Source organism: Carlito syrichta, unplaced genomic scaffold, assembly GCF_000164805.1.
Source record: "Carlito syrichta isolate Samal-C Ts95f unplaced genomic scaffold, Tarsius_syrichta-2.0.1 Scaffold152793, whole genome shotgun sequence".
Lineage (NCBI taxonomy): Eukaryota > Metazoa > Chordata > Mammalia > Primates > Tarsiidae > Carlito > Carlito syrichta.
This window is the reverse complement of record NW_007096889.1, coordinates 289,310-310,510: the sequence shown is the minus strand read 5'-3', so window position 1 is coordinate 310,510 and position 21,201 is coordinate 289,310. Positions and strand designations below refer to the sequence as shown.

The 21,201-nt window shown below is 42.1% G+C and overlaps 1 protein-coding gene across 1 annotated transcript in view; it reads right to left on the bottom strand.

Annotated features, from left to right (window-relative positions):
- Nucleotides 1–8,612: 8,612 nt before the first annotated feature.
- Nucleotides 8,613–21,201, bottom strand: part of LOC103251989 (UDP-glucuronosyltransferase 3A2-like) — a 39,287-nt gene continuing 26,698 nt past the window's right edge. The window contains 5 exon segments of the mRNA XM_021708857.1: nt 8,613–8,880; nt 10,740–10,959; nt 13,939–14,170; nt 16,443–16,787; nt 16,790–16,976. Of these exon segments, the coding sequence (XP_021564532.1) occupies nt 8,613–8,880; nt 10,740–10,959; nt 13,939–14,170; nt 16,443–16,787; nt 16,790–16,976 (1,252 nt within the window).

The following is a 21,201-nucleotide window of genomic DNA, read 5'->3' as shown; positions in this document are numbered from 1 at the left end:
GCATAAGAGGATAGCCCCTGGCCAAGGCTGTTTGTGTCCAGTTGAATTGCCCTTGAAAATATGCATATACTATTCATGAACCCAAGACAGTTTCAAGAGAAAACACCTTTGTTTCTTCTTCTTGTCATGTAATACTTGCTCCTTTTCCCACACTTGGCATACTCTCTTCCCATGTCTATTGGGGTGTGGAAAAACTTATACCGACCAGCTGTCATCAGTTCCCTCTCATAAGTAATAATAAACACACATCCCCAAAATGTTGGCTGAACTGTTGGAGGTTCTCCAAGCAGTCAAGGAAAATGAACGATCTAAGATTTAAAAACAAAAAAAAACATAGGGCAATATTAGGGCAGTGGTGTGGCTGCTGCTGTGGGGTTTGAGACTGGCCTTTGAAAAGGAGGTAGAGGTCAGAAACTAGACCCACCAGCTGCAAGAGGAGCTCCCGTTGGAAAAGGAAGCTAGACTAACTCAGGCAGACAACAAAGAATTAGTCACCTGCCAGCTAGAGTGAACAGCCAACCAACCACAAACTTTAGCATTCCAGTTTATGAAAATGAAAGGAAAACGGCTACCAAAGGCTTGCATTCAGACAGTGACAATGACAGACACCCTGCTGGGAATCCAAGGAAATGGAATCCTAAAGGAAATTCAGATTCTTCTGAGGTGAAGGGAGAGGACCCTATGGAGGGTGTAGGGAAGGAACCTCAGAGCCCACCTTAGAATTGGGGATGCCAGAGAGACAGGAGGGTGGGAGGTCCCCACAACTCCACCCTGTCCCCACCACAAGGGAGGAAGGGGGCAGTCACACATTAAAAAAAAAAACTCATCATGGTAACCAGAAAGCCATTGTGGGTTGACTTCACAAAAGCAGGAGTCATCCCCTACAAAATAAACAAACAGCCATAACAACAGCTGCTGAAAAAGAAATGCTTCTAGACTTTTCCAGAAAACCAAGTTAGGTGTGAGTCACACAGGGACCCACTCTGTGCTTACAAGATTTTCTGGCCTTCACTCAGAAGGGAACAGTTATATGGCTCCCCACACACCGACCTGACAGTCCCACCAGGAAAAAATTAGACATTATTCTCCCATTCTCTCAAGCCTAGGGATGGGGCCAAACTGGAAACAGTAAACTACACCCTAGGAGATGTATGGTGTCTGTATCTCCAATCAAAGAACATATATTAAGGGACTGATATGTGACAAGGATTGTGCCTAACATCCCTGATATCATAGATAAGCTAGGGACTAGATGGGTACCTACCATAATATATTGAATTTAGCTAGTGCACTTTTTAGTACTGGTATTCACCCTGGCAGCTTTTACCAATTTGCCTTTTCCTGGGATGGGCACCAATGAACCTTCATTGTGGGTTACCTATGGGCTACCTAAACAGTCTGGCCATCTGCCAAGGGATGGTTTCTGAAGATCTGGAGAAATAGACATCCCTCAACTCAGCGAGACTGTTTCATTATATTGATGATGTCATGCTAACCTCTGATTCTCTTTCAGACTTAGAAAAAGCAACTTCATCATGCATCGCTCACCTACAGGAAAGAAGATGGATAATAAATTAAACCAAGATCCAAGGGCCTGGATTGTCTACCAAGTTCTTGGGTGTTATTTGGTCAAGTAAGACTAAAGTGATGCCATCTGCTCTGACAGATAAAATTCAACCCTATCCTAGTTCTACCACTATGAAGCAGCTACAAGAATTCTTGGGACTACTAGCAAGTATTTACCCACCATTTGGCACAAGTAGTCTGACCCTTGTACTAGTTTATTAAAATAGGAATACACTGAGACTTGACTGCAGAATGCCAATTCTGCAAAAACCATAGTAGGGAGAATGCAAACATTGGGCATTTTAAATCCAGCACTACCCTGTGAATTGAAAGTAAATATCTACCACCGAGGGGGCTATGCATAGGGGCTGTGGCAACAACAAAGAAAGACTCATCTCCCAGTGGGGTGCCCAGTTGAACAACAGGCGAATGCTGTTCACCAGAGACTGCTAGCTACCAAGCCCATCACCAGACAGGCAGCTGTGAAGGTCAGGACAACCCTGCCAATCAAGGGATGAATTCATAACCTCACTGTGAGACCTTGCAACTCCAATGCCCAGACAACTACAACAACCAAATGGAGGGCTTACCTGCAACAACGCAGTAAGTTATCTATCAGCCCTTTGAATCACCACTTGCAATAACTGTTGGGCCCAGCTGCATTTGTAAGCCCCAGTGAAATGCCCACAAAACCAACTGTTTTAACACTTTTGCCCACTAAGAAAGGGGTACTGTCACCACCAGAGGATGCCTGGTATACCAACGGCTCCTACCAAGGGCACTCTCATACCAGCCCTTCGCTGATACTATTGGATGGATGATGGTACAGGACAGAGTAGTCAACGGGCCAAACTATGAGCAGTATAGATAGTTATAGCCAAAGGAAAAAGCCCAGTAACCATTTGCACTGACCGTTGGGTGATGTTTAATGGTCTTACATTGTGGCTGCCACAATGGAAAAAGCAGGGCTGGCTAATAATGAATAAGCCCTTATGGAGACAAGACCAGTGGCAGGACATCCATGAACAAAGCCAACACATGTCAGTGACTGTCTATCTTGTGTCAGGGTATAATCCTTTAGCCAATCTAGGAAATGATGAGGCTGATGCTCTAGCTTGAATGAGATGGTTAGAGAAAGCTCCAACAGAGGCCATGGCCATGAGGCTGCACAAGAAAATGAAACATGCTGGACAGAAGATACTATGGGAAGTAGCAAAGGCTTGAGGACTGCTAATCAGATATGTGCACATTGTCCTTGCCTACCAACATTGCCCTGTTTATATGGAGCACCACCCCTAAAAGCTGCCACAGGTGATGAGGCAGATGAGGAGAAGGGATTCTCCATGAAACCAGTGGCAGACTACATAGGACCTCATCCCTCATTGGAAGGGTTACATATGCACCAATCTGTATGGGCACCTGCATACCCAGAGAGTGAGCTGTGCAGCGAGCCACCATCAGAGGGCTGTCTCAGCTTATGGTCAGCATTCAGGACTCCAGAAATCATTGAGAGCTACCAAGGGACTCATTTCACAGGACACTACGTACGGCAATGGGCTAAGGCCCATATGTTACTTGGAGATTCCACTGACTCTATAATCCTACCAGGGCAAGGGTAATCAAATGCTATAATGGTCTCCTGAAGGACACCCTATGCACAGAGCAACTCTTGCTGTAGAGGTGGGCTACTCGCCGGACAGATGCCCTCTGCACTCTAAATGAATACCCTTGGACTGGATAACTCTCTCCACTGGACATCTTGATGCAGCCATAAAATGCTGCCATAAGATTCCAAATTAAGAAAGGAATTGGCAGTAGTGAGAAACTCTCAAGGGAGAGGAAGGGCACACCTCATCAACAAGGGTACCTGCATAATGAACATTTATATAACTAACCTTGAATTGTACCCCACATCTTTAAAATAAAAAAAAATTAAGACTCCAAATTAAAACCACTGAAACCTCTTCAAGGCCACAGTGAGATGATGAGAATAACTTGTTGCCAACTCCAGAGCATCGTTCCTGGGGTTAATACCCCTCATTGGCCATGGGACATACAAAGCAAACCACACAGGTGCACTCTACTGTCCCCATGGTGGGGAAATATTTTTTTTTTAATTAAAAATATTCCCCTTTGTCATGTTTCGATGGATCAAACTATCCTACCTCAGGACAAAACTGTTGCACATGTACTGCCTGACAAACATAACTTGCCTCTGTTGGTACCTGTTAAACATCTCTCTTATCACCTTTAGTCTGTGAAAGAGTAAACTGAAGCAAGATGGACCAGTGCCATGGGAATAATGCAAAGAATTGCAAAGGAGAAGGAAGTAAAGTTTATTATCCACTTTCCACAGTCAGAAAGGGCCGGCACTCAATAGGCAAGTGCGGCTTTGAAGACCTATAGGCTGGATATATTTAAGGGTCTCTTGGGCTGAGGAAAGAAAGTTGCAGGTTGTATTCTTTGATGTAGATAACAGAAGTCACAAAAGTCTTGTTTCTAGACCTCCCCAGGCACCACTATCTTGTGATTCCAGGTAGTGGGCCAGAGACTGGACTGGAGGCTGGTAACAGAAGACTATTAACAATACATCATTGCAGGAAACATAGATGCCTAGAAGAATAATTAGGGCTAGACATGCTTAAGAGGCCTGAAATAATTACCAGGTCCTAACCCTGGGAGGCTGGTTTTACTTCTGATGATTAAGAGGTGAAAGAATAGGCTGGTCAACTGAATGGCTCAGCAATACATGACAGGGCTAGGACTGAGACAACAGTTCTTCCATTCTAAAATCCTCAGGGTTCCTACCTTTCATTCTGTTTACAGGAAACACCTACCTGCAATGGACAGTGACTTTGGCACAAGTTCACAATCAATCAGCCTGCTGGGTCAGCTAGAAATGCCCTAAGTCCAGCCTACCATGGACATACTAACAGATGCACAGAGAGAAACCTGTACCATCTAACTACTGCCTTAACTGCTATGCATCCTGAATTCAAGGCCACCTATACCATGGCTCAGGACTCTTTGGCTGGCTGGTTTTCCTCTCTTATGTCAATGTGGAAGAAAGTTAAAATAGGTATTGTTACAATCATAGATACTTTGCTCTTTGGTATCTATGAACTGTATTGTATTTTTGGGATTTGAATACAATGTATAACCCATTTCTCCACTCCAGGGAACATCCAGAAGACAAATGTTACGTGAAGATTATAAGGATGGAGCTGCCAGAAGCAAGGATGGGATGTGGGGTAAATACAGAACATGTGCCCTCTCCCTCTCCCCTCCTGATAACTGTCCTCTGACTGGGAGGATGGCCCCTGGCCAAAGTCATCTGTGTCTGTTGAATGCCCTTAAGATATGCATACCTGCACAATGAATATTTGTATACCTAACCCTGAATTGTACCCCGCAATTTTAAAATAAACAATTTAAAGGTTAATTTTAAAAAGTTATGCATCCTATCTGCAAACTCAAGACTTTCGTCTTGTCTTTCCCACACTGGGGATATATAATCTCTCCCCACATCTATTGGAATGTGGAAAACCTTATACCAACCAGCTGCCATTGTTTCCCTCCCATAAGTAATAATAAATCCTTGTCTTTACCAACCTATCCTCCAGTTAATTTCTTCAGAATAGGTAAATATTACGCAAGCACTCTGTATGATCTGAGGCTGCTGCAATACAGTACCATTCATGAAGATGGGGTAGATGGGGTAGTGTCCTAAAAAGTCCTGATCTGCACCTGGAGGACTGAAATTCTAAAGCTGAGATGGCAATTATGAATGTCCTAAAACAGAACAATAGAACTGGGATTCTTTCCATAACCTTCCAGTACACAAACTTAAGATAACTTGTAATTTTGCCCCCTTGTAATGTCGGCCCCCGGGGAATGCAGGCATCACTAGGGTCGTTCATCACCCGTGCCTCTCCATCTTCAAACCAAGACTCGCTTTAGGAAGGGCTTTCAGTGTAACTCGAATCAGGCAGAGAAATCTTCCAATGAATCATGTCTATGGTGAATTGAGCCCTTGAATTCTGTTTGTACTATTACCATCTTCAGTCTCCAAATGTTATTTTTCATCTGAATTTAAAGCGCTACTTTCTTATACATTTGTTCATTTCTCACATAGTCATGTCCACTGTGAAGAGGGAGGGAAAGGTGTGGAAGAAGAGAGATTGACCAGGAGGAGAGAGGTTGACTGGTTCATCTATTATTCCTGTACTTTCCGTAATGCAAAATAAAGGACTCGTCAAGCTTCAAACTTATTTATTCATTCAACAATTGCATTGAAAGCTAATTATTGTTCTGCTGGGAAGAAAAATGCTAAACACACTAATAAATAAAATTTCTACTATATTAATGACAAATATTACTGAGAAAAAGCAGACAGGACAACTGATATGAAGAGTCGGTTATCAGGAGTATTAACATCTTAGTAAGATGATTCAAAATATTCTTAAAATATTATATGTGGCAAATTTATGTGAACACAAAATTAATGATATTAAGTGGTTATGGTTACTTTGGAGAAGAGCTCTATGTTATTTTGGTTATATAAAAATAAATTCCTCTTCTCTTATAGTGCATTATGAAACATTTAGCGATGAAGACTCATGATGACTTGGTAGTGGTGAAGAAGCTCAGAAGTGGGTGGGAACAGAAAGAAAAGATAATTTGCCAGGTGTTAGTAATCACTGAAGCTAAATGCTGAGCTTGAAGAAGATCTACTTTTATGAATGTGTTAAGTTTTCATTAAAATGTTTCTACTCATTAAAATGTTTTAAATCTCCTGTTAAGATTATATTTTTCCTTGTTGTTATGGCAATCATTGCTCTATACACCATAAACCCGTTCATGAAATACATAAGTATTAACAATCGCAGTTTCAGGTATTACACTTTCCCAGCAAAACTGTGAGTTTTCATTATGAAAGTGGCAATTTTGTCTCTAGTAATGCTTTTCAACCTAGGTTTATTTTGCTGGATATTATTACTAACTATTCAAATTGTATTTTGCATTAATTGAAAGACCTATCTTTTCTTATCCTTTTATATTCAACCCTCCTATGTCCCTTACATTTTAGATGTAGCTTATGAAGCAGCAATCAGCTGAGAAGTTTAAACTGGGCTTCCGTGGTCTGTCAATCTTTTATTTAAACTGGAGTACATAGGCTTGAATCTACCATGTTTTTATTCCTCCCACTTATTCTAGTTTCTCATCCTCTATATTTTGGCTTCATTTAGAGACTTAATTATCTTAGGCCACTAAACTTACTTTATCTGTCTTCTGTGTGTGCTGTTCTGTCTCACAGAATCAGACAAACTGGTTACCCATGCACAGTGAACCTCCTTCACAAGTATGATTTTTCTTGGACTCATTAGCTGTCCACCAGGCCTGTAACAGGAATTCAAGAGATAGTTTTGTTACAATCGGTTTTTTGTTTTTTTTTTTAAGTAAGAGAACCAAGATGGGTGATGGAGGTTTTATTTTACTTTCCTATTGATCTTTATAGTTCATATAGCATCTAATTACATACAGATTGTGAGAGGCCCAGCAAAGGGAAAGTCCCTGTGCCATGCTCCATTTTATCCACCCTGATACCTACCTCAGTATTTTCCTTAATGCCAGCTAAAAGGAAGGAATTAGCAAAGAGTAGGGTAGGCTTAATAAGGGAACAGTACCCATGAATGTTCAGATCAATTCTAACGCCTCTCAGTAAGACTTAAGTAAGGACATTTTGAAGAAGATATATCTGTCCTATGCATTAGTACAAAATCCATTGCACAGGAAGCATTTCAGAGCCATAATGACTGAAAAGAAAATCCATCTATAAATCATATTTTCTACAGAACACTAAATAGTGTGGTTTTCATCCTTCTTATACTACTTAAGGTTTAGTGCCCACTAGATGTGGCAACACTCCCTGCAGGGATGACACACAGCCCTCTCTGTGCTGTTTTTGGAATTAAAAAAAAAACCAATTTCATTCCCTCTTCTTATCTACACAGAATGGAGGGTTGGGGCTCCATTGTTGAAATTATCTGCTCGTCTCCCTTCCTGCAGTGCCCATCACACTTAGAAAGTTATTGAGAACAAGTCAGTGCCTAGCCAGAGATTGTAACCAAGAAACAGAAGTTTTTATTTTTCATCAAGTACAAGATTGCTTGTTGCTTCAGTGCATAAATAAAGGACAGACTAAATATCAAAAGATTCTGCTTCAACAGGTTAAGTAGGCTGGAAGGTTTCCTTGGCATTTTCCATGTTCTTCAAACACTACAGATGTACACCCCACACTCACTTTCAGCTCCCTTGGTTCTTGCCAGCCTCTTCTGCAGAATATAGCCAACTTCCCTTTATTGGCTTTAGCTGCCAGAGGTCAGAATTCTGGGCAACTAAGATGTAAGTCCCTTGGCCTATGTGTAGAGGGGTAGAGAGAGGAGGAAGAGAGATATAACTGCAAAAACTTTTACTTTCTGGAAAATCTGAACACCCACAGTCTCTAAGTCTGACCAGCAAAGAAGGAGCTCTTTGCCAGCACCCAGTGTGGAAAGAAGCCAGGGTGTGACTGAACCTGAACTTACATGCCAGGACAGACTTCTTGAGCACTAAGGATAACAGGCAGGGGAAGTCAACAGAAAACAAAAGAATTTGCCAGTTTCCTTTCTTAGGTGTTATTATGACAAGTGGTGAGGTCAAGAGTGAGGGAGGGAGGCTGAGGTCTTGGTCATGGAGGCTGCCATGGTCAGGCTCCCCGATTCAGATAAGGGGATGAGGAGAACAAGCTTCAAGGCTGGAAATTTGAGGATAGGTAGTCCAGGTCACTCAGAGATAGAATCATAGCACCACCCTTGCTGAATAGCAAATAAAGAACAAGAGTCCTGGGTATAGAATTCTGCAACAGGAAGAAGCTAGTTAGGAGGAATTTGCAGCAAAATTAGCAAGTGCATATGAGTGGAGAATAGGGTTGCCAGAACTGGTGGAAGCCTGTGAGGAATGATGACACAGTCCACCAAGCACACCCCCTCAAGGCTGCACTGTCCTCAGGTCTCCTTCAGCTTTCTGGTCCCACGTAGCCACCTGACCCCCATACCCAACAGTTTTCCACAAAGCCACGTGGTGCCCAGGGTGAGCCCCAGCAGGAACAAGAAGACATCAAGCAGGTATTGTTCATGCCAGGGCTGCTGGAAGGCATAGGGCTTGAGGTGTGCTGTCTGAAGAATGTGATCGATCCAGCCCACCAGCCACTGAGTGGGGCTCAGAGGGTGGGAGCACCTGATGATACTACCGGCCACTGCTACAGACTTGTACCTGTTGGCAAGACAGAGGGGGGGTGTGTTACTGAAGTGGCTTCACAAGACTTAGAATGTGTCGTGTTTTTCTATTTGATGCACCAGAGACTGAGTTTCAAGGAAATTTTGTATGCCTGGCTTTGCAATAATCTAGTGGGTCTCCATGAAAAGTTCTATTATGATACCTACATCTTAAGATCTATGCTTAATGTCAAATTGGTCAACCAAAAAAGTGACTAAATGTCTAAGACTAGTCCCTCCTATAAGAAGGCTTATGCTATACAGTAGGAAAATTATCTATGATGTAATTATTAGATGTATACATGGAGCACATACTTTGTGCCAGCCAGGTGAAAAACATCACTCTGGGAACTGCCAGGCATAGGACAAGATCTGCACTTTTCTGCTTCCTCAACTGCAGTTTGCATATTTGCACCACACAGTTACATCCTGTGCTTGATTAAATTTTCTGCTGCCACCATCATGATAGTCTTAACCTTTATAATAGGTCGCCCCACAATTTCATTCTACACCGGGTCCCACAAATTGTGATTATGGCCCTAGTGACGCACAATATCTGAGACCATTCCAGCCCACAATTATTCCTTCACAGAGGCCAGTGGATCATGGCCACTTTGAGTCTAGATTGTCGAAAATCCAGCAAATGCTACAAACCCAATACGCAGAAAATGAACATCCACACCACATGAAACTACAAATTTATATAACTGACTGGGAGAGTATACAACCACTGGCACTAAACAACTTTTCTAGAGCTAAAAAAATGAGCTATGTGGTTATTTTCAGATATTCAACTACAACTGCCTGAGTATCAACTATGTGCAAGGTAATATGTTAAGCCTTGAGATCAGATTCTTGTTTCTTCCCTTGAAGTGCTAATAAGTTATTCAGTTCTTCTCAGTTATCTGAAAAAGAAAAAGGTATTTTTCTCTTCACATGAGATCGTTTTGCTAGATGGTCCTTTGGAGGTCACCTGGCCCCTTCTATTTCCTCAATGAACCAAAATTCATTAACTGCTAATGTGGCGGCAGGCCCTGAGCTAGGAACACAGTGGAAAACAAAGACATAAGCTGCTGTCTTTGTGGAACTGTCTCTCTATGCTGTAGTTTGGGGGAATAGAGTATGATGAAAATAAAACACATGAGCTAATTACAGACCCTGAGAAATGTTGAAAGAAAATTATATCATTGGTGTGGGTGAGAGAAGAGCCTACTTGGGACTACCAGAGATGAACTTTGAGAAGAATCAAGTGAGAGATGAGATCCAAATGTAATGAAGAAGTCACTTCATGAAGAGGTGGGAATGAGAGCAAGGGAGCAACACAAACCAAAGGCCAAGGGGGAGAAGAGTGTGGAGTATTTGGAGAATAGAAAGGCAATTTTTCTCAGCATCTAACTGAAATGTCTCTAGTCTTGCTCTCAGAGTACACGTCAGCTCTTAGCATCACACACATATTATTCTATATCTAGAAAAAAAGTTTTTATTAAAAATAAGTCCAAGCCGGGCTCGGTGGCTCAGCCTGTAATCCCACGTCTTTGGGAGGCTGAGGTGAGTGGATTGCCTGAGCCCGCGGGTTTGAGACCCGCCTGGGCAGCAAGGCCTCATCTCTACAGTAAATCAAAAATCAGCCGGGCGTGGTAGCGCGCGCCTGTAATTCCGGCTACTCGGAAGGCTGAGGTAGAAGGATCGCCGGAGCCCAGCAGGTTGAGGTTGCAGTGGCCGGGAGTGGCCACTGCACTCCAGTCTGGGTGACAGAGTGAGACTCCAACTCAAAAAAAAAAAATAAGTCCAGATAGTGCCCTTAGTATTTATGACTCCAATCAGCCTAAGTGACCTCAACCCCAAAGAGATGCATACCTCTGGTCTTCTATGATTTGTTTCATCTTGAGAGCCAGCGTCTCTGCCTTGAGCTTCTGTAACTGAATAGAGACACCAAACTTTTTGGCCCCTACTTGGACCATGTTTGTCGGCTGATCTAGAAATATGGGGATTCCCACGATGGGCACACCATGCTGAATGGCCTCCATGATGCTATTCTGTCCCCCATGAGTGACAAAAAGTTGAATTTTGGGGTGAGCTGTTGCAAACCAGAAAGTTGGTGGAACATTTAGTATGCAAGGTTTCAGAACACAAGGCAAAGCAGGAAGGACATAAGAAAATGCCAAGAGGATCTCGAAGTGTGTTGGAGCTGTCCTGTAGCCTGACTTTTGTTGGAGCACATCTAAGGGCACAGTTCCAGGATGTAAGATTCTAAGCCTGGCCTTCGTGTAGAGACTTCTCATCTCAGCCAGAAACCCAGCTAGGACTCAAAACCCAGGGAATTTAATGAGAAGAGAGTTAAGTGAGGCATATATCTCTATCTATTCATCCTTCCTTCTCTCTGATCTCCAGTGCCTCTCTTGTTTCTCTCATCTCTATATTCTTCCTGTGTGTGTTTCTCTCTCTCTCTGTCTCCGCCTTCTCTGTCTTCTCTGTCTTGAGTTCTATTTTATCCAGTGACTGTTGGGAGCCAGCTGTGGAGGCCCACCTGAGCATTAGGGATCCAGGCAGGCTGCTGACCCTGAGACCACTAGGATGAGTTCAGGAGCTGAAGGCCCATTCCCTCTTCCCTTCTTTGTTGTTTGGCATGACCCACTAGCAGGGACTTTGATGCTCTAAGCATGAAGTTCCAAGAGTACGACAGGCATGGCTTACTTTAGTAGTCCATTGTTCCCGTTTCTCACAGACTGCGGTTTCAGCTTTAAACTTAACATAATTCAACCTCAGGTCACATTTGGGAGCCTTTAATATGGTACAAGCTTCTTTTAAGATTTAATAGTATATTTGTAGAATTAGTATATACATACAAAGTGCTGTTTCAACCTTAAAAATACAGATAAATATCTAGAGCTACTAGAAATGGCCCAACACAAACTTTGGGCTGGGCCACATTCCCAAAGGCCCAGCACGAACTTTGGGCTGGACCACATTCCTAAGGGCCCAGTGCATACTTTGAACTAGGCTGCTTTCTTTTAAACCGGGTTTTAGCTACAGTTAGTATAGGGTCTTTTCTACTTATAATAGAAATTGAATTTATTTTATTCATAGGAAGTGTTGTAGAATAGGTTATGCTACGTCAGTGAATTATGTCAGTTCAAGCATGATCAAACATGATAGTTTGAGGTTTAATAAGAATACAGCTAATTTTAGAAATTACATTGTTTCCATCTTCTACATTTGCGGTTTTGGCTTTAATATAATTTACAGTTTATACTTGGGTTTTATTTTTAGACGCTTTATTGCTGATGATCAGGATTAGGAATTAGAAACTTTTATAAAAGTTAAAATAGATTTATAGGATTTTGGAACAGCCATTTTGTTAAGAGATTGTAATCAATTGTTCCCAGAAACAGCCCAGCATGATCTTTTGACTGAGCCACATTCCTTAGGAATTGGTTTGGGCTATAATTAAGAGTTTCTATAGTGTAGGTAGAATTAGCATAAAATAGAGAGGAATTGGGATTTAGGTTGGTTATTAGGTGCTGTGTATGCATAGGTTTTAAAAGTTATTGATTATTAGAATATTATGATATTAGAATTGTTGTATTGCTTTTAAGAAATATTAACCAAGCATGAGGAAGAGTGAGATAGTTTTGGGATCCCCATTCATCATGCTTGGGGAAACACCTGGTGGGTGGGAGGACTCCCCTCATCCACCAGGCTCTATGTTCATGTAAATGTCTTGTGATTTAATCAGGATTGCCGTTCCTCATACTCCAGGAAACACCTGGTGGGTGAGGGATGCCCCTCACTCACCTGGCTTTGTGTTCATGTAAAGGTTTTGTGATTTAATTGGGATTGTTCTTCCTCATGCCTGAGGAAACACCTGGTGGGTGGGGGGGGGCGCCCCTCCTGCACGTGTTCACGTGAAAGACTTGTAAGACTGCCTGTGTAAAATTTGGGAATAAACACACGCTGTAAACTCCCAATAAATGGCTTCTGTACTAGACAGAGTCCAGCTTCTTTCTTTCTCCCCCAGTCTCTTTCTTTCTTTTAATATCTATCCCTATGAATCACCGACGCCATCACACCTTCCAAGGGACCTCCTAACTCTCTTTTCAGGGGCTGGCCCCCCAAAAGTGACAACTAATTTTCCTTTTATTTTCATTCCCAATATATGCATTGACATCACAACCCATGTGTCACCCAAAAATCTTACTGATTGAATGATGTCCTTAATTTATGAGAAGTTCTTTGAAAGCAGACTGAAACCTAAACCTCAACATTTCCAGTTCCTTTCTTTCTATTTCAACATTATTTAGAGCTAAGTAAAGTGTTGATAATGAAAGGTACATCTCAACCTGTGTCACTCAACTGCAATGTACACCAGACCCTCCTCGTATCTTATTGGAAATTGGAATCATATGTCCAACCCACTCCAGAATTAAAGAGATTCATTTACAGAAGTGAGACAAGGAATCTCTTTCTTAAATCCACCAGATTATTTCAAGCCATATTCCCAGTTATGAGCCTCTGCTGTAGTCAGTGGCTATAACAGTCAGGTGTCTCTAAGAAGCAGCACTGGGAACACAGACAATCTGTTGGGAGTGAAGGAGCTCTCTATACCAGATAACTCAATGGAGCAAATCACCAACTGTGAATTTTCTGAGCTTGAAACACAGATATTTTGGCATATGCTAAAGACACCATTGGCATCAGTGTCACTAAAGAGACTGGCCACACCCCCAAGCTCCTGTATATATTCTCAGAGTTCCAACGTTTTCTCAGATTTTGTTTGAGTGACCTTGTCCAAGAACAAATACAGTAGGGTTAATGGTACTTGACGGGACTATCACCTCTGCATTCACACACTAGACCAGGGATTATAAAAATAGAGGAAAGATGGTTGTCTTGGCATCTGATCACATTGGAAGTGTAGCCTGATTTCCCAAGAACTACAGCTGGCCACTTTTTCTTTTTAAATCTTAGCCACACCTGTCAGGCAGATGCAAATATCTGGCTAATGCTCAAAGCCCAGGTCAACAGAAAAAGAGAAGCAGACCTGAGAAGCCCTTACCCAGGAGGTCACTCCGAGGAAACCATTCCACAATTTTCACATTTGTGGACAAGTTGACATCATTGGGCCAATGATAACGCTGACACTTCCATAAGACCCCTTGTGGAAGGTGAGCAAAGGCACTGTTCATTTCCTTGAGAACTTCCTGGGTCTGATAGTGGCTCACTGTGGAGCCCAGGACCACAAGGACAAAACCAGAGTCCCCAAACTTGGTGATGAAGTCCTCCAAGTCCTGGAGAGAGGTAACAAAGGAAAAGACATGACAAAGTAGTTTATAAAAGCCTAGGCAGCCATAAAATGAAAAACTATTTACTAATACACCCTCTATCAGTGCCTTGTGCTCACTGTCCTAAAACTGTCGTCATGGGTCCTGATACAGCTCAGCACCGTCTGCATTGGGCTCATGGTCATTGTGTTCATGGGAACATCTTTCCTTTTTAAAACTCTGGGCCAGAATCATGGCCATCCTTGACCCTGCACCCATTCTAGCTTCAAGAAGTCATAGGAGTATTCCAATACCAGGTCAGAAGAGGTAGTGTTAAGAAAAGTATCAGTGGCAGATTTTAGGGTCCAGTCTGGGAAGTGGGACTTCTGGAGGCTGGATGAAGAAGCTAGGAAAATATCACTATCCTAAGAAGAAATGTAGGCAGAATACGCTAAGGCTTACTGCCATCCACATGTGATGTGTGTCAGTAAGCGTGTTGACCTCTGATATTCCATGATATTTTTGGTCACTGATCTTTGTACATACTTCATCTTCTATCTCTGTGGTTCATCCACCTGACTGCAAATTATAATCACATGGGGAGATTTTGAAAAGAGCAGCAATACCCTGTCCCAATAGCAGACCTGGGCAGCTTACATTACCCCAACCAGTTCTTAAGGAAAATTAATATCTAATATCTCAATCTTGGGTTTTAACACAGTTCTGTCAACTCTTACTTCCAAAATTTTTTTAGATTTTGATTCTCCATGCACTTGTGCGGCTCCCCCCAGCTCCTGATCCCTCATCTTACTAGGTAAATCAGTCCCTACTGGATTTCACCCAGCATAGCTTCACAACACTTTAAAACAGCCTTGTCATCCTCTTTCAAATTACAAAAACAACAAAAGAACATTACATAAACATTGGAAAATGCAGAGAAGAAAATGTGTTTCAAAAAAAGCATATGTTGTCTCACAGTTATTACAGTCATTACTGTCATTATCACCCTCATAATAATTCCTTTCCTTATTGGCCAAGGCCTGACCCACCCTCCTAATAACAAAGGCCTCTGGTAAAACACTATGGCTTTATTCATGCAACTGAAACTTCCACTACTGTAGTCTAACCTGCGTCATGCAGGCAACCCAGACTCATGGCCATATTATTTCTGCTTCCACACATGGGCCACCTGCTCTCGCTACCTGCAGTGTTTCCCTCTCAGCTCCACTCCTAAAACCTTCCACTGACACAGCCCATCTCACCCATGGATCATTCCTCAACTCTTCCTGCTCACACAATGTAAGGTCAAAGGAGGAAGGGTAGACACTTTGCTGCCTTGAAAGCCCAGGCCTCAGGGCCTCTGGACTCTGTGGTGATGGACTGTTCTCCTTCATTTACAAAAACAGAAATTATCACAACTTTCTATGGGTGGCAGGATATAATACACAGTAAGTTCTGTAAAATGGCAACCCAGGACTGATAGACAACAGGCGGCCAGTTAATCTTAACTTTTCTCCCTTCTAAAAACTTCTGTAAGTACCAGTTCTGAGTCTGGGCTGTGCATTCAGATCACCTGGACAGCACTTACAAGTTACACTGGCTGAGGGCCCACAGAGAAAGATGAAACTGGAGGCCTAGGTGGAGCCGCAAGCCAGGGATTTACAGGCAGGGGACACTGGAGACAACACCTGCAGTTCTTGCCTTCAGTCTAATATAGTCCCACCCTGATTTACTCTCTATCTGGTGGTGTTGTCTGTTTCATTGTGAGTAACTCATCTCCTTTGCAATTGTTGCAAGGAAGTCCCAGAAAGAACCACCTGCCACTTTCTATAGAAATACATTCATGCTTATAGCATAAGTAGGACAGTACACAGTAAAGAATTTCTTGCGACTGTATATACCAGATGATTTAGTGTGGCATTTGTACCAATTCCATCCACCTATCATCTGTCCCTCCATCCATCCCTCCATATAATGGGCACAAACTACATATTTAGTGTAGACATGATCAATGTAATCACAACGAAAATAGCAGGCTTATATTTCTGAGGCTAGGACTAGGATAAGGCAAGAAGGGAGCACAGGCGACCTTGTAAGAAGACCTTCAATCTCAGGATATCCCAAAGCCTCACTGTTCTTGCACAGTCATGACAGTGAGTAATTCCTTAAAAGGCATGCCCTAGGTTCTCCCTTGTCTCACCCTACCTCAGTTTCAAGATCCCACTAGCTGGGGTTATCCATCTACTGTGAACTGAAGGACTCCTGTGAAGCCCAAACTGAGTGCTGAGGGTTCACTTACTTGTGATACTGGTTTAATAGGTCTGGCCATTAAGCTTCCAACATAAACAGCATTGGGAAGCAGGGGCCAGGCAAAATCAAAGGCAAAGTCAGAGTTCACAAACCACAGCTCTGATTTCCATAGGAGATGAGACAAAACTGGCCTCGAGCCTTCTGAGAAATGCTCCGTGATGGTGTTGTCAAACACAGATTGCATTTGCCATTGCTTCCTAATGTAACTAAAGAACATCAGGAAATTCTTCACTCGGCCCCAGAAGTCCATGTGGTCAGTCACCAAGGAACCAAATACTGGAACATAAGACAAGGGGCTTGGTAGTCCAAAGTCCACAAAGCCAAATGTGGGGGGAGGAGAATGGACACAAATGGCTTCCCAAGCTTCTCAGCAATCAGGAAAAGACAGAAGTCAAAAGCTTCAACTATCACCATGTCGAAGTTCCCATTCTTTAAGGAATCCATGGTATCCCTTCTCCTTAGCAAATGACTGCACTGAACCCCAAACTCTTCATAGATTTTTAATAAGTTTTCAAATGCTTCTCTTTAAAGAAAGAAAATAAACAAAAACTATTCATGGAAGGTGTTAAATTCACACCACATAAAACAATCTTGAATCCAAACAAAATATAAGGGGGGACCCAAAAAACCCCAAAATTTATTTATAAAAAATTGTGTATTTATTCTGGTTGATGTAATACAACTACCAAGATGCTTTTCTGCTGCTCAAAACTGTTTTTGAACTTGTTGATTTTGATGGCTTTTAGAGTTTCTGCTGGTTTTTGTTTCACTTCTTCCACTTTGGCAAAACGTTTCCCTCTGAGGACTTTTATCATCTGGGGCAGCAAAAAAAAAGTTGCTCAGGATGAGATCAGGTAAATAGGTGGAGGGGTGGGGGTTCATGTCATTTTTGGTCAAAAACTGCTGAACACTCAGGACAGTGTGGGCAGGTGCACTCATAAATCACTCATAATGAAATGAGCAAACATGTGGAAAGACTCTCCAAAAAAATATTAACTGAAGCCTCTCACAGCGTCTTACAACAATGCTACATGGGACACTGATGCTGATGGATTATTAGAACATTTACCTAGAGGGGGAAACCTGTATTACAATGGGCCCATCCTCCAAAAAAATAATAATTCTGGTATTTTGGAATTTATATACATAATCTCCAATCTATATCATCTTGTGTGTATATATAGAGAGAGGCTATGAGTCAAATAGGTGGGTAAGACCAGAGCTATAGAAGAGGGAGTTTAGTCTATTAGCATGGGTGAGTTTTTATTTCAAAAGTAAAATTTAAGCAGCATCTTTACTACTGAGTAGAGTTTCCAAGAAAAAAAGAGAAAATAAGTCCACTGTATTTAACCAAGATAGGCATGACTTTCTATCTTTCTGTGTTTATATCTAATACTAAAAAGTTATGTGTTCCTTTTCATTCCAGATGAAGCAAAGAGTCAGCTTCATGTCTCATCTTTTACCAGGTTGATTGCTTTTTAAAAGAACTTTACGACACATCACTCCACCTGTGCCTGAGGCCAGCCGCTGCTGCCGCCGCTGCTGCCACCACTGCTGCCACCACCGCCAACACAGCCATTCCACATCGGACCATCAGTGCCTGAGGTGAGCCACAGCCGCCACCGCCAAGGCAGCCATTACACATGGCACGGCCCACGCCTGAGGCGATTCACGACGTCAGACCTTGAAGCCCCTGCAAGCAAGATCTACTGAGGTCTACTACCACTGGATGTCCTGCCAGGCTGTGGGTCTCCTCCTGTGTGTCTCCAGGCAACACCTCCCTCCCCTTAGGGGCGGGGCGAGCAGCTGTGATAAAGACCATCTGGAGCGAGGAATAACACCACCTGCTGGCGATTCAAGGTAATAACACCGAAAGGGGAAAAATGGAAGCCTGACAGACACAGGTCAGATCTGAGTAGTGAACGAGGCAGTGGTGAATTGAATGATGATCTGAACTGCCCTTCACAGCAGGCCAGGGTCAACTGATCCTAACCTTGAACAAACTTACCAGCTTGAAAAGACAGCTAGAAATCAGAGCTGAAAGGACATTCAACTTAAACAAAAAATCTCAGAGTGTGCTTGATTGGTTCTGTTAGTCTACTGACTTGATTCTATTCCTTGTTTTGTTCCCCCCCTTTTTTTCTCCTTCTTTCTCCTTTTTTTTCTTCTCTCTGTAAGCCATATCTTTGTATAGAGGAATAGCACAACAATAAGGAGGTTGGTAAGCTTGTATGTTAGCAACATTGTGTATTCGGTTTTTTTGTGTGTGGGAGTTGGTTAGTTTGTAGCCGTGGTCTATTGTTTTTATATGTTTCAATTTTTGTCTCTCCATTTGTTGGTACTCTTGTCTGTTTTCACCCTTACTTCTCTCTCTCTCCACCCCCCACTCCCTGCCTGCACCATTCTCTTCCCTCTGTTAACTGCATTTTATTTCAGGGAGTAAACCTACAAGGCCACTACACAGACAGATTCCAAGGTAGTGGGAAGTGGGTTTCAGATTATTCATACACCTGTCAGTGGATACCAGGACCTGCAGATAGATTCTGAATCACAGCTCCCCCTTTAAATAAAATTCAAAACTGCAAAAAGGACCACCCACAACCTACAGTGCAACTCCAGAATTGAACAAAGTAGGAGGACATACATAAAGAAGAATAGGAGATTAAACAAACAGAAGTAAAAACAACCCCTCCACACCTGAATAACAGAATTAAAGAAGATGGTGACGTGGAGGGAAAGGAAAAGTAGAGAGGGGGAAACACTGCACAAATGAAGAAAAACCAAAAGAAGAATATAGGTCTCACACAGAGCCCTGGGAGATCAGACACTGGAAAACAGATTCTGGAACACAAACAATGAAGAGCCCCCAGAATGGCTGGTCACATGCAACAAACCCAGACATCAAGACATTAATAGAGAGAACTTTAAAAATTGAGGAGAGACAAGAGGAAAACAGGAAGGAGCTGATGTCAGAAATAACAGCAGTAAAGAATACAGTGATGGAAATAAATAACAAACTAATAAGTATGGAAAGCAGAATTAGCCAAGCAGAAGAAAGAATCTTAGAGGGCAAAGTCCAAACACAGAACTAGCCCAAACTGTCAAAAGCATAGAAAAGAAACCCAAAAAGACAGAACAAAACCTTCAAGAGATGAATGACCACTTCAAGAGACCAAACCTAAGAGTAATTGGGCTTCCTGAGGCAGAGAGAGAAACAGAGGCCACACTGGAACAAACATTTCATGGAATATTCAAGAAAACTTCCCTCATCTCATCAAGGATGAAAAAATTCAAATACAAGAGATTCAGAGAACCCCTTCAAGACAATAAATGAGAAGACCAACTCCCAGACACATAATAATTTGCCTAAATAAAGTAGGTATAAAATAAAAAATCCTAAAGGCTGCAAGAGAAAAAGGTCAGACTACCTACCAGGGAAGACCAACTAGAATAGCAGCAGATTTATCTACAGAAACCCTCCAGGCTAGGAGAGCTTGGAGCCCTATCTTCAAAGTTCTAAAAGATAAACAATGTTAACTGAGAATAACCTAAGGAGCCAAACTAAGCTTCATCAGTGAGGGAGAATGGAAATCTTTCCCAGATATCCAATCCCTAAGAACCTACGCTGCCACCAGACCACCACTACAAGAAACACTTAAGAAACTATTGAACACAGAAGAAAAGGAAAAAAGAACAACAACATTCTTCACAAGAGTATAGACAAAAGATTAAAAACACACACATGATCGAACTCTAAAACCAAAAGAAAGACAACACACAAACAGGAAGAACAAAAACTCTGTAAGAACATTATGATAGGGATCAACTCTCACATCTCAATAATTAGTTTGAATGTGAACAGACTAAATGCACCACTGAAAAGACATAGAATGACAAAATGGATAAAACATCACCAGGCAACAATCTATTGCCTTCAAGAGACTCACCTCACTAGAAAGGACACTCACAGACTCAAAGAGGATGGGAAACAAAAGAAAGGAGGAGTTGCGATCCTAATCTCAGACAAAATACCCTTTAAGCTATCAAAAATTAAAAAAGATACAGAAGGCCACTACATAATAATAAAAGGTTCAATCCATCAACAAGAAATATCCATCCTAAACATATATGCACTGAACATAGGAGCACCAACTTTCATAAAGCATCTCCTAGGTAAACTAAAAAAAGATATCGATTCCAATACCATCGTAGCTGGGGACTTTAATACCCCACTCACAACCCTAGACAGATCATCAGGACAAAAAAGCAGCAATGAGATCCAAAACCTCAATGTGACTCTTGATCAAATGGACTTAATTGATACCTACAGAACCCTCCATCCAAAGGCCACAGAATACACACTCTACTCATCACCACATGGAACGTACTCTAAGATCAACCACATACTTGGCCATAAGTCAAGCATAAGCAAACTTAAAAGGACTGAAATTATACCAGGCACCTTCTCGGACCACAGTGGAATAAAAATAAGCATTAACACCAACAAGGTCCCCCCAAAACCCACAAAGACATGGACACTAAACAGCATGATGCTAAACAACTCCTGGGTCAATGAGGAAATCAAACTAGAGATTAAAAGATACCTGGAAACCAATGAAAATGAAGAAACAGCTCACCAAAATCTCTGGGATGTCAGGAAAGCTGTAGTAAGAGGGGAATTTATATCCCTACAAATGCACATGAAGAAAATGGAAGGATCACAAATTAACAGCCTAAGAAGGCACCTA